General features: G+C 34.9%; 1 protein-coding gene across 8 annotated transcripts in view; it reads left to right on the top strand.

The window, feature by feature from the left end:
• Nucleotides 1–15,144, top strand: part of EEA1 (early endosome antigen 1) — a 334,017-nt gene that overhangs the window by 244,741 nt on the left and 74,132 nt on the right. For all 8 annotated transcript variants that reach the window (XM_064283738.1, XM_064283737.1, XM_064283739.1 and 5 more), the window contains 2 exons: nt 553–708; nt 10,492–10,608. In XM_064283738.1, coding sequence (XP_064139808.1) covers nt 553–708; nt 10,492–10,608 — 273 coding nt within the window. The remainder of the gene's footprint in view (nt 1–552; nt 709–10,491; nt 10,609–15,144) is intronic.

Consider the following 15,144-nt stretch of genomic DNA (forward strand, 5'->3'; position numbering starts at 1 on the left):
TACAAATTCAGCAAGTATAAAATTATTGCGTTTCCTTCATAGCTGTATTTCTGTCATGGGCACCATGCATCATCAATACTCAGTCTTAACCTTGAATCTATCCTTTACTCCTTTCTGTTCTTTATTTAGCACTTAATAAATACATGAATAAGCGGATCCACTATATCAACCAGTAAACCCTAATTATGTTTACATGTGCTGTGGCTTCATCTTATTATTGGTTTCCTAGGATGGGACCTGAAGGAATGTAGCATCTGTTGTGTGACTGCGATGACCAATAAGCTTAGTTTTAAAGGAGAGTAAAATAAGTAAGGCACTAAAGATAATTGTGAATTTGTTAGTTTGCACCTTGAAGGGTAATATTGTTAAATTTGAAATAGAGAGAGCAGAAAGAAGAGGTAGCTTGCTGGGTGGAGGATAATTGTGATTAACAATTTGAATCCAGTAATTGATTTTAAAGATTGTTTTCATTTTGATTTCTTTGTAGTGAAACCAATATAAAGTGTGTGTTATGTAGCTTTTCACTTTTAATTAAAATGTCTTGTTTCACAGCTTCAGAGGCCTGGTATAGAAGATGTTGCCGTGCTGAAGAGAGAACTGGTCCAAGTTCAAACACTAATGGACAACATGACCTTGGAACGTGAGAGAGAATCTGAAAAACTGAAAGACGAATGCAAACAGTTACAAGCAGAATGTGCTAACTCAGAGGTAATGAAGTTTAGTGTTCTTAAATGTGATCTGTATTAACTTGTTTACCATATACTGTTGAGTGAAGCTAAGATTTAAGATTTTTCTGATTGGCGTAACAAAACGGTAATTTGCCTTTCTTTCATTGAGCCTGAATAATACTTGTGTACAGTCCAGGTAGCCTGATCATCAGCATATTTTACCTTGGCCTTATAAAAGTGGACAGCTGGAGAGAAGTATTTGCATAAAATCTATATATCATTTAATAAATGATATATATTGTATACCCAAAACCCAATTGTATAGAGATGATATTTAAACTTAAATCTACTTAAGGTTAGTGGATAAGTAGGAATTGGGTTTATCTCAATTTGGGTAGAGGTAAGGAAAGAATGATTTCATTTTCTACAACTGTTTTACTTATGTTGCTTAGAAAACATTTAGAAAAGGCTTATTTTCTAGTATGTTTATTTCTGATTGATAGATTTATTAAATGACAGAGTTGAAAGAAGTCTTAAAAATCATGTCGTCTAACACTCCGTCTAGGAGTCCTCTTTATAGTATCCTTGGTCGGTATCCACAGCCCTTGCTAGGTGGTGTGGGGAGTGCATATTTCTTCCCAAGTCAGCGATGCTTTTGAGTCGACATTTGTTTCCCGGTGGTTTAGATGTACTGGTTTAGTTCTCTCCTCAGGAATTACACAGAATAAATTGTTGCCGCTTCCCACATGAGGAATCTGAAGACTGTTCATATTTACCTTGAGTCTTTTCTCTTCCAGGATAAACATTCTCAGTTCCTTTTATCATTTCTCACATGACATGACTGGTTCATAAATCTTTTATATAGTTATGTCAGCAGATGACAAGCTCTAAGATATGTAATAAAGATATTTGCTTAAAAATACTAGCTTTTTTTTTTAAATTAATTTTTATTAAGCTTCAAGTGAACATTTACCATTCCAATCAGTCTGTCACATGTAGGTTTACATACATCTTACTCCCTTCTCCCACTTGCTCTCCCCCTATTGAGTCAGCCCTTTCAGTCTCTCGTTTCGTGCCAATTTTGCCATCTTCCCTCTCTCTCTATCTTCCCATCCCCCCTCCAGTCAAGAGTTGCCAACACACTCTCCAGTGTCCACCTGATTTAATTAGCTCACTCTTCATCAGCATCTCTCTCCCCCCCACTGACCAGTCCTTTTCATGCCTGATGATTTGTCTTCGGGAATGGTTCCTGTCCTGTGCCATCAGAAGTTCTGGGGAGCATTGTCTCTGGGATTCCTCTAGTCGCAGTCATACCATTAGGTATGGTCTTTTCATGAGAATTTGGGGTCTGTATCCCATTGGTCTCCTGCTCCCTCAGGTGTTGTCTGTTGTGCTCCCTGACAGGGCAGACATCGATTGTGGCCGGGCACCAACTAGTTCTTCTGGTCTCAGGATAATGTAGGTCTCTGGTTCATGTGGCCCTTTCTGTCTCTTGGGTTCTTAGTTGTCGTGTGACCTTGGTGTTCTTCCTTTGCCTTTGCTCCAGGTGGGTTGAGACCAATTGATGAAAAATACTAGCTTTTGTCCTTTTTACTGTAAGAGTTATTTTATTATGATTACTATCACTTTTAGTTCTTAAGCTCCCTTCTGTGATGCAGACCTCTGTTTTTCATGTTTTCTACTTAAAAAGTTGTTATAGTGACATTTCAATTTGCATTTCTTTCTTAAAGTTTTTTAGCTGGTGTCCTAGTTATCTGGTACTGCTATAACAGATACAGTACAAGTGGATGGCATTAACAAACAGAAGTTTATTCCCTCACAGTTCAGAAGGCTAGAAGTCCAAACTCAGGGCATTGGCTTTAGGGGAAGACTTTCTCTTTGTTGGCTCCGTAGGAAGGTCCTGATTTCTTGACTCTTCGGTGATCTTGTGGTATGGCATCTATCTTCTTCCACCTCTGCTCCCTTGCTTGCTTGTTTAATTTCTTTTATATCTCAAAAGAGATTGACTCAAGACACACCCTACACTAATCCTGCCTCATTAACATAAAGACAACCCATTCCCAAATGGAATTATAACCACAGGTATAGAGGTTAGGATTTACAACACATATTTTTTGGGGATATACGTCAGCCCATTTTCCTATCTCTGCTCCCTAGCTTGCTTGTTTAATCTCTTTTTATATGTCAGAAGAGATTGTCCCAAGATACATCCTATACTAATCCATTACACTGTGATATGTGATAAAGATATTTGCTTAAGAATACTAGCCTTTGTCCTTTTTACTTTATTGTGAAAGATATTTTATTATGACTGCTATTACTTCTAATTCTTAAGCTCCCTTTTGTGATGGGGACCTCTGTTTTTCATGTTTTCTGTTTAAAAAATAGTTATAGTAACATTTCAATTTGCATCTCTTAAAGCTTTTTAGCTGGTGATCTAAACACCACTCTATTCATAATTAGTAATATGTTAATAAACTATGGGGTATCAATATTACAGAAAAGCCACACCTATTCATTTTTTATTTTACTCCCTGCTGTATCTTATCATAGGAACCCTAGTGGTGTAGTGGTTAAACGCTTGGCTGCTAGCCGGAAGATTGGAGGTTTAAACCCTCCAGATGCTTTTCTGGAGAAAGATGTGGCAGTCTGCTTCTGTAAAGATTACAGCCATGGAAAATCTATAGGGCAGATCTACTCTGACCTGTAGGGTAGCTATGAGTCAGAATTAACTTTTCGGTAATGGGTTTGTTTTTTATTTTAATATCTTATCAGTGGACGAATGGTGACAGCTTATGGAAATAACATGTATAGGCCTGTGAAGCTTTATGATGCTGAAAATTTCAGACTTCAAATGTAGATTTCCCAAAAGTGACCTACATAGCCCAGTAGTACATAAAATAACCAGTCGATGACTCCTCGTGACTCCATTTGTGTCTAAGTAGAACTGTGCTACAGAGGGTTTTTGATGGCAGATTTTTTGAAAGTAGATCAGCAGACCTGTGTTTCAAGATACCTCTGTGTGGACTCAAACTGCCAGACTTTTGGTTAGCAGCCCAGTGCCCTTTGTACCACCCGGGGATTCCCTGCACTGCATAAGCCCCCAGTTTTTTCCAAACAATTTCAGAAGCTCATGAACTTAGTAAAGCTAGTATTACTATTATTGTCATTACTGGTAGTATAACTAGTCAGCACAGGCAATGATAAAGTGTTTAAGTACAAATGTGGAACCAAGGAGAGGGCGAATCAAAGAAATATCATGAGGAAAAGACCTATTTAGATCATGTTAAATTAGAGATACCCGGACCCAGGTGAACAGGTTCATTAGTGATGCAGTAATGACATCTGTGCTTCAGTAAGAACTGCTTCTGAAGAAATCATCATGCCTACCACTGTTTCTAAAATATTTGAAAAATTGTGCTCCATTTTGATTAAAATAATTCCTTTAATATTATTTGAAATTAAAAAAAATATATTGCGATGACTAAATTTGAACCTAGGTAGTGGCAATTTTAGGATATATACTTTTTTAGTACAATCCTTTCTGAAATTTCCAGCTGACAATTATGAAGTTATAAATGGCCAAAAGGGAAATTTGAGCAAGGAAAAAATAAATTTGTGTATTTGCTTGCATTTTGGGAAAAATATATATGGGAACATAATGCAACATAGTAGTGTGAAGATGTTTCTGAGTAATATTTTATTTAAGAATTACCCTAATTTTAACTTGTTGTTAGAACAGCGCCATGGAGTCGGTTCCAACTCATAGTGACCGTATGTACAACAAAACGAAACACTGCCTGTTCCTGCGCCATTCTCACAATTGTTGCTATGTTTGAGCCCATTGTTGTAGCCACTGTCATTTCATCTTGTTGAGGATCATTCTTCCTGTGAACAGCTACTTTACCAAGCATGTTGTCCTTCTCCAGGGACTGATCGTTCCTGATAACATATCCAAAGTACTTGAGATGAAGTCTCACCATCCTTGCTTCTAAGGAGCATTCTGGTTCTACTTCTACCAAGACATCTGTTTTGATCTTTTTCTTTCTTTCCTGTCTTTTTAATGACCTCTTGCTTTCTTCATCTATAACGTCCTTGATATCATTCCACAACTCGTTTGGTCTTCAGTCATTAGCGTTCAGTACATTGAATCTGTTCTTGAAATGGTCTGTAAATACAGGTGGGATATATACTCAAGGTCGTACTTTGGCTCTTGGGGACTTGTTCTAATTTTCTTCGACTTCAGCTTGGACTTGCATATTAGCAGTTGATGGTCTGTTCCACAGTTGGCTCCTGGTCTGTGTTCTTGCTGGTGATACTGAGTTTTTCCATCGTCTGTTTCTACAGATGTAGTCAGTTTGATTCCTGTGTATTCCATCTGATGAGGTCCACGTGTATAGTCGCCATTTATGTTGGTGAAAAAAGGTATATGCAATGAAGAAGTTGTTGGTCTTGTGAAATTCTGTCTTGTGACCTCCGACGTTGTTTCTATCACCAAGACCATATTTTCCAACTACCAATCCTTCTTTGTTTCCAGCTTTCACATTCCAATCACCGGTGATTATCATTGCATCTTGATTGCATGTTTGATCAATTTCAGACTGCAGAAGTTGGTAAAAATCTTCAGTTTCTTCACCTTTGGTATTAGTGGTTGATGCGTAAATTTGAATAATAGTTGTACTAACTGGTCTTCCTTGTAGGCATATGGATATTATCCCATCGCTGACAGTTTTATTTCAGGATAGATTTTGAAATATTATTGTGGGCAGTGAATACAGTGCCATTCCTCTACAGTCTGTTATTCCTGGCATAGTAGAACATATGGTTATCTGATTAAAAATGGCGAATACCAGTCCATTTCAGCTCACTAATGCCTAGGATATCAATCTTTATGTGTTCCATCTATTCCATTTTTAGTGACCTCCAATTTTCCTAGATTCATATTGCGTACATTCCATGTTCAGGTTATTAATGGATGTTTGCAGCTCTTTCTTCTCATTTTGTGTTGTGTCACATCAGCAAATGAATATCCCATAAGTTTTACTTCCTCCATATCATTAAAGTAGATTCTACTTTGAGGAGGCAACTCTTCCCTAGTTGCATTTTGAGTGCCTTCCAACCTGAGGGATTCATCTTGCGGCACTATATCAGACAATGTTCCGCTGTTATTCATAAGGTTTTTACTGGCCAATTTTTCCAGAAGGAGACCACCAGGTCCCTGTTCCTAGGCTTTCTTAGTCTTTAATGTCCACTGATACCTGTCCACCAAAGCCTAATTTAGTGGGTTTTAAAAATTTAGTATTTTCATGTAGATTTAAATGTCTTTTTATGTAATGAGAAGCAGTCAATAAAAATAAAAAATTATGACTACAATTTATAAAAGACTCGGGATAAAAGTATTTTTTGTTTTCCCCATTGTTCTTTTGTCAATATGGCTAATTTGTAGAAAACAATTTTTTTTTTTTACTTTAGGAAACATGTTTCTGAGCAAGAAGAAAGATGGCTTAGGATTTTGTTTTTTAGTCTTAATTTTTTTCATGTTTTTATAATACTTGTAGTTTTAAGTATTTTGAAATAAATTTAGAAATAAAGGATTTTATTCTTTCTGTTAATTGAGTAGGTGATTTAATATTTCATTACATTTTTGGTAAAACTAGGATAAAACTTACTCCCTATGTAATTGATTTGTAGGGATGATGAATGCAACCCTGGTTATGTTAAGATATTTTGAAAAATTTTACAGAAGTAATATCATGGGAAACAAACTATTTCTGAACACCACTAGGTTTTGGATACTATACTAGAAACTTTAAATACGTGGCCTCATTTATTTCTTAAAACCTTGTAAGTATTAAGCCTGTTTTACATATGTGGAATCTGAGGCACAGTAAGGTTAAATAACCTTTTCAAGGTCAAGTACCTAACATAAAAGAGTTTGGATTTGAACCCAGGTCTTACCCAAAGCCTGTGTTCTTTCTCTGTGTCACGTTGTCTCCTACTTAGGTGGTCTCGTGATTGCCTTATAAGTAAGTTTGTGTTATTAATCTTGAACTAATACTTGTTATTCTTTTATTTTGCCATATTGTATGTTGTATTGAACAATAGCTTTTTTGAGGTGTGTCTCATACCATTTCCATATGAAAAAAAATTACTTCATCTTTTTTATTTGTTTATAATTCCATTTGTTTTTAGCTTCTGCTTACTCTTTGAATATATGGTATATATTTTATTAATTTATTAAAATTTAATTCTATTTGTTCTCAGTTGAGCATATTGGTGAATTGTAGCTCTTTTCTAGAACTCACTAAAAAAAAATTATTACCTATGTTGCTGCTTTTTCTGAACCTAAATGTAGGCATAAGAAAAAAATGTTAAAAGGAATTAAAGAAGCTAAAAATGCAATGACTTATTTCTCCTTAGGGCTGAAGATAATCTGGTGTGCATTGTTAAATTTTTTCCTTGTATTCATTACTTTTGTTGAATATATACCTATGAATTCATTTACCATTTTTTTGTCTAGATATTTTAGAGAGCATATAGAAAAGTAACTTATTCTAAAGCATACAAAAGTACTCTGCAAATATCAATAATAGCTGTTATATAGATTGAAGATTCAGGATTTAAAGGTTAAAAAAGTAGTATTTTTAGGAATCTGAAGTATTAAAACTACCAAAATTGTAATCAACCTATATTTGATGTGGTCTTTAATGGAAATGATTTTTAAAACATTATATTCCGATAAATTAATTTGAATCAGTTTTAAAAGTTAAAACAGCTATAAAGATATGCAGTAAGCTCAATTTTATCCATGCATAGCTATTAAAAAGAGATTTTATCTTTTAAAAGTCTGCTAATATAAAGAGACCAGGTTTGGCAGTATGTGTGAACATTTGTACTGTGTGTTTAGTGTGTATGTTAGTCCTGACTTCCACCTTTCATCTATCATTTTATTATTTTTTTTTTCTGCTTTCTAATGGAGATGCTTAAATTTGAGGTAATGTGTTTTTGGAAGGCTTTTCAATATTCGTATACCCTTAATGTAGTGTGGTACCTTCTCTCATCATATGGCAATTTGTGTTTTAAGGAAGTTTCAGAACTTGAATAACATGCTCATTTTTGTTTTACTCATGAAGTGAATTGGAACCATCCGTAGATGATTATTTACTAATAGTGATAGACCTTTAAAACAATAATTTTAATTCTGAAGTACCAGCAGAATAGTTGCTTGAAATACTTTTACTTAATTATTTTGTAATTTAAAGTTTTTTAGTAAAAATTCAATATTGAATTTAATAACGTGGCTTCAAGGAAGTTCAAACTGCTTTATAGGGCCTAATAGACTGTTTCCATAGGAACAAATAGCTCTTAACTCCTTGGAAGTAGAATCATTTATTCCTTTAGGGAGCATTTATTGAGTGTCTGCTAAGGACCAGGAACTATTTTAAGTGTCAGGAATACAGAAGTGAATTAGATGGGGTGCCTGCTCACATAAAGCTTGAATTTCTTTGTGGAGGTCAAAGAGTATATATATATATATATATATATTAAATGCTTTAATACATTCTTATAAATGCTGTCATAATGCTGATACCTAAAGAACATACAAAGACATTTAGCTATGAAATATAACAAGATATTTTTGAGCATATTTACTTTATATTTTCCTTATTTAGTTTCTTTTGCATGTTGGAGTTTACTAGCAAATAGGCATTAGATAATGTTGCATTTGGCTTACTGTATTTTATAAACTTTGAAATGGAATCATGGTGTTTCAATGAAATATACACATAATTTGCATTTTAGTATAAGCTGTTATTTGTTTCTGTATATTATGCGTCAGATACTGAAAAATCCTTTGATAAGATATTTACAAGTAGGGATTTAAATGTGATTGATAGTTTATATTATTTTGTGATAAATTGGCATTTGTGCTACATGATTAAAATATAATTTAAAATAGCTGAATTGTTTCTGATATATCTATTAACATCCATAATGTTATTAACAGAAAATAATTCTGAGAGTCAAAGATCTTAGAAGTAGTAATTTGAAATTACAGCACCCATATCCATGTCAAAGTTACATGATCAGCTTAAAGCAGAAGATATTAGGGCACACCTTTAACTTGAACACAGTTGAAAATACATGAATATATAAACATTTTCTTCTTTGGGGTATGTGAAAAAAACATGTAAATAGTTGTACTATGTTGTATTGAAACACTATGTTTAAGGTGTAACTAAGAAGTAATGTGACAGATTGTCTTTGCACTGTACCAGAATTAGTACATTCAAATGAATATTCTCCTTCAAAGGTCAGGCTATTCACATATCTCAGACATGCTGCCATTCCTGACAACATTTTTGAAACTTCAAAACCAGTTTGGAAAACACCTAAGAAAATTTGTTTCAGTACTTTTTGATTATTAAAATAAAATAAGCCCAAGTGTTTGATCATTCAGTTCAGTTGCCTACCTTGTTTATTAGGCTGTTTCCAAACTCAAAAACGAAGCTACTGTAAATGGATGAAGATATATCAGCACTGAGGATCCTTAACAAAAAAGAAAAAACAAAAGTGTGCCGCATACTCTGGCTGTCCAGAGGAAGAGTAGCAAAAGATATCTTGAGCAATAGTGTCACTGTCACAATAAGCTAGTAGCCTTCTCAGCTTTCTCCCTCGAAGACAAAGGCAGTATGTGTAATAATGCATGATGTAGGTGACTGCTGGTGTGTATTAAGAAAGAATTTATTTATTAATATCTCTTCCATATTATGGGGCTCTGGTGGCGCAGTGGTTAAGAGCTACTGCTGCTAACCGAAAAGTTGGCAGATCGAATCCACCAGCCACTACTTGGAAAACCTATGGGGCAGCTCTACTCTGTCCTATAGGGTTGCTATGAATCAGAATCGACTCAATGGCAATGAGTTTTTTCCATATTATAAAGTTTATTAGTAACAAAGAATATAGGCAATGGAAATAATTGTAACTTCAAGAATGTGAAAAGTAAAACCAGTAAGCAATATTAGAAATACAAAGTTCTTTTATTAATGCAGCTTGTAGGAAACCATACCTAAAAAGTAGTACTTATATCTTTCTATTGGCTGAGGCTTTCATGTATAGGAATTTTGTATTTCTAAGATCTTTGCTACCTATCTTTATCTTATATTATTTTTAACTGATAAAACTATTGTTTTGATAATAGATGTTAATTTTTCATGTTTTAAAAAATGTTCATATGCGTTCAAGCAAGTCATGCCCAGCTATTATTTCTGATGATAGAATGATCGAGCTTAATGAAACTATATGGAGCATCAAGTTTGTTTACTTCTTTGGACAAACATGTTTTCATTACAATCAGAAAAGTGTTCACCAAGATGAAACTTTGTTAGATGTTTGCACATATATGTTTTTACAGTAAAACGAAAAGGCTATGCTATAGAAATTGGTAGAAAGTGTATGTAGACATACTTGTATATCCTCTTTAAACTCAGAGGGTTAAAGAACAATTTCAAAGCTAGTAGGGTCAAGCTATGTGGCTTGGTGCTTGTTTCAGAAACATAAAGTAGGATGCCACATTTTTATTTCATGTATTATTGAGTAAGTGAAGTGCTGCACCTTGGACAATTTAAGAAAATTAGTTTGCAGCCAGAAAAGATGTAGGGTAGCAGTAGAGGTATTAGGATGAAGAGCCAAGTTAAAACTTCTAAGGATTATTTCAATATAAGAACAACAACAATAACAAAAATCTATGTAATCTTAAAACCTTTGTATACTATTTCTTTTTTCTTTTCAGTTTGCTCTAATTATTATTGTTATTTTTTAGGCTACAATAAGCCAGCTAAGGAGTGAACTTGCCAAAGGTCCCCAGGAAGTTGCTGTGTATGTGCAAGAGCTACAAAAACTTAAAAGTTCAGTTAATGAATTAACACAAAAAAATCAGGTGAGATTTTTAAATCTGCATTTTAATCTTGCAACTTTATTTTTATATTGACACAGTAGCAATATGACTTATTCTGTATTTTTAAAGTCATTTTTTCCCCTTTATGAATAAGAGATAATATTTCATTTTTGAGGGGGGTAATAGTATCAGTTTTTTTCCTCCATATCTTTACTTTTTTGGTGGTTGGGGAGCAGTGAGTTATTAAAGTCTTTTATTTGATTGTGAGGTGAATATGTTGGCTTTGCTTTAATAATTTGAACCTAATATTTTGGTAAAACATAAGGAAGAAGTCAAGAAAGAAAAGAAAAGAGAGAAAAAAGAGATGCGTGTAATTGGCTGTAAAATTTTAGCTTAGTAGTTGATTGTGCCATTGCTGATAACTCTTGTTTTAAATTCTAATAAGGAGCCACAGAATAAGAATCTTGCCTGAGTGTCTTAAAATCTTTAGTGTGTTCTTGTCTGATCTTGTAATAGCCAGATGAGTCTTCTAATTTGGCCATACAAAATGTGTTTGACCTTGGAAGTGTTTGTGTATAAATATTCTCACTATAATTCTAATCAGTTTTTTGAAGGTAAAATTTGTATAACTATTACACTATGCATAGGTACACTAAGCAAGGGACGTAGTGGGCAAATCCCATTTTATTGTTAGCTGTGTGGTAAGGATCAGCGTGAATCTTCTCCCACCTAGGGAAGCATCTAATCCTCACCTTCCCATTTTGTCATCCTCCTCGTCAGCCAATCCTAGCAGCTCTCCCTCATCCCCAGCCACCCGGGGCCAGGTCAAGGGGTACCAACCTCAGGCACAGGAGTCCACAGGACTAGCTGCTCCCTTCTCCCTCTCATCCCCAGCCACCCAGGGCAGGTCAGTGGGTATTGGCCACAACCTTGGAAATATACATGATTTCCTCTACTTCAGATCAGGTAACTACTTCTCTAATCCTAGCCGTTCTAACATAGGTCAGAGCACACAAGTTAAAAGGACACAGTCCTTCAGACTGCCACATAACCAGATACCAGCCCCTGCTGGCTCTAACTCCCCCATGGGCTTGATAATTTCTTGGAACTCACAGAATTCATGTAAATGATCTATGCTTACAGTTACCTATTTATTAGAGCCAGAAAGGATACAAATGAAGAGATGTATAGGGTGAGGTATAGGAGGAGTCCCATCGTGAGGCTTCTGTTGTACTCAGGGACACAAGAGCCCTCCTGATAGCAGACATTCTCGCCAATCCAGGAAGCCCAAGAAACTTCCCGGTTCAAACCCTTTATTGACTTCATTGCATAGTCACTGGAGACTCATTGCATAGCCATAATTGATTGAATCATTGAATGTGCAAGATTGATTGAATCATGGCCCCCTCTCTTCCTGAGGTTAGTTGATCAGGTGTGGCCTATGTAGCCCCTACTCATTTGCACAAAATTTTAAGCATTGCCTGATGGTTTTAGGTAACATGACACCTTGATTACCTAGGAAATGCCAAAGGCTATCTTTCAGAAACCAAAGACATAGACCAAATCAAGTTTTTTGTTTCATAATAGGTGATTAAAAAAAAAAAAAGAAAAAACTCTGTTGAGTGTTTTTTAAATCTAGTTACATTAATAATGTAGGAAATAAAGTATATTAATAATGAAGGAAAATAAAACTTGCCATTCAATGAATTGGTAAAATTAATGTTTTTATATAATATATTGCAACAGAGACTGATATATTATCATGGATATATTATCATATGGTTCATAAGAAGTTAGTGAACTTATAATCATGGTTTTTGTGTTTGTTAAATTAGGAAGCTCATGTTTTTACTTAGACTGAGGTTGACAAACTGAAAGCCTGCAGGCCAATTTTTTTTTCTTTTTTCCACCTGTTTTTGTAAATAAAGTTCTCTGGGAACATAGCCACTCCCATTTGTATTATCTGTTACTATTTTGTGCTGTTATGAAGGAGTTGAATAGTTGCAACAGAGGCCAAATGGCCTGCAAATCTAAAAAATTTACGATCTGTCCTTCTAGGAAAAAGTTTGCTGATCCCCCTCCCACCAGTTAGACTCAAAGTGTAGTTTTTTTTCTAATATGTTGGCGGTAGATTGAAAACGAAGTAAAAATTATATCCTGCCTCAAAAAATTAGATAGTTTTCTATATTTTTCTCTTAAACGGGCATTTTGAGAGTAAAAAACCCAAAAACCCAAGAGTATAAGGAACAAATTCACAATATTTTGTTAATAATTATCTCTTAGAATTTAATTCTGTATTTTCCAGTATTGTAATGTGTTAAGACAAAAATCATAGTGAGCCAATAATAGAAATTGATTGAAGTTTATTTAATATGCAGCTTGCAAATCAGGGTAACATTTCAACTAGGGAGTCAAAAATGTTCCAAAGAGGAAAGTCCAAAGGCTCCTCTTATACCTCTCTTACGCAACATTACCTTGGAAACAGGGCCAGAACTATGTTTATATAATAACTATTTACCCTAGCCTAACCTTGCATTTTCTGTTTCTTCAAACCGACTGCATATAGATAATTCTTCAAAAGAGCACAATGCCTAAGGCAAAACGAAAGGTATTTACTAAGGTATCTAGATCATAGTTTGACTCAAAGGTGACTTTAGGAAACCAGTTTTCTCAAGGCATAAGGTCCAAAGATCATGTCAGGGGAAAGCTTGTGTAGGTTACCTAAACCTTCATGGAATCCAGAAATTTGGATTTCATAAGAATTAAAACTCCATTTTTCAGGTGTTTCTAAGAATGGCTTTATAGCCTCATTGACAATTTCCATTTGTTCATTACTTTTTTAGTGAAAAAAAAAAAACCTATACTGTCATGAATTGTACATTCTAATGAGGTCAGCCAGGCAAATAATGCATGCAGTAAATAATAAAATTAGAAAACAAGTTCTTTGGAAAAAATATGCAAAGCAAGATAAAAGTCCTCCTTGAGGGCAATTTGTCATTTTAAATAGTGTGGTTAGGGTAGGCCTCATTGGGCAGGTGACATTTGAGCAAAGACTTGAAAGAGGCCCTCACCTTGGATTCCTTGCTTAGCCTTACATTCCAAGCAGGCAGTCCAATCCAAAGGTACTAAGGCAGGAGAATGCTTGGTGTATAATAAGGACAGCAAGGAGGTCAGTCAGCCTGGAGCAGAGTGAGTTTAGGGTAGGTAGCAAGGATGAGGTCAGAGAGGTAATATGTGACCATATTTTGGAGGGCCTTAATCAGCCTTTAGGAAACCGTGGTGGCGTGGTGTTTAAGAGCTGCAGCTTCTAACAAAAAGGTCGGCAGTTGTAATCCACGAGGCGCTCCTTGGAAACTTTATGTGGCAGTTCTACTCTGTCCTATAGGGTCACTATGAGTTGGAATTGACTCGACGGCAGTGGGTTTTTTTTTGTTGTTGTTTTTAAATAAGTCTTTACGGGGCCCTGGTGGCACAGTGGTTAAGAGTTGAGCTGCTAACCGAAAGGTTGGCAGCTCTAATCTACTAGCTGCTCCTTGGAAACCCAGTGGGGCAGTTCTACTCTGCCTTGTAGGTTCACTGATTTGGAATCCACTTGATGGCAGCAGGTTTGGTTTGGTTTTTTTTTGGTGGCATAGTGGTTAAGAGTTTGACTGCTAAACCAAAGGTTGGTGGTTCAAACCCACCAGCCGCTCCATGGGGGAAAGATGTGGCAGTCTGCTTCCGTAAAGATTATGGCCTTGGAATCCTTATGGGGCAGTTCTGTTCTATCCTATGCATATAATAAGTGAGTATAATAAATGTCAACTAATTGACTTAACAGGTGTATATATTGGCTTCTTTTTCTGGCTAGTTCCTTAGAAAATTGGGTCAAAATTCTGATCAATATTTTATGTTTATATATGTTGTCTCCAAATGTGCACTGTTAACAAGCCTAAGACCAGACTTTAACTTTTGACTGGACTGGTTAATACAAATCTTTGATTGGCGGTGTTTTTTATATTTTAAACTTTGTAGTATTGAGTAAAATACAAAATAAACTGGTAAGTGATATCTTTCGATCATTGTTTTTACATAGTTAGAAATTTGAGTTAGTCTGACATCGTGCCACTAAATAATGGTCTTTGTCAAGAAGATCAAGAATAAGGACTCAGCAGCATCAGGATACAAGAGCAGTGAATGATATTGCTATGCTAAAGCCCTTACCAATTATGAAACTGCAAACCAAAAATTAGAATTTCTGTAGTGTATCATTATTCAAAACAATTTCAGTTGGTTTTAACAGGGTAGTTTTAATTTTTGATACAAATGGAAGAATGTAAACATGTTGCATACACTAAAGAATCCAGTAGATTTTAATGTTTTTATTTTATTTCAAAATTTTGTTGGCAGTTCTTAAGTTATGTTAGTGGAATGTAGTGAAGGACCAATAATCAAATCATAAATTAATGAATGGTTATATCATATAGCAACTTACTTCTTGGCTAGAATATTTTCACTATTTTAATATCGATAAAACATTTAGTAGAAGCTAATATTGCTCTAAAGATTTTATGAATAATTGGAGTAATTAAAAATATT

Source organism: Loxodonta africana, chromosome 4 (assembly GCF_030014295.1).
Source record: "Loxodonta africana isolate mLoxAfr1 chromosome 4, mLoxAfr1.hap2, whole genome shotgun sequence".
NCBI classification, from domain to species: Eukaryota; Metazoa; Chordata; class Mammalia; order Proboscidea; family Elephantidae; genus Loxodonta; species Loxodonta africana.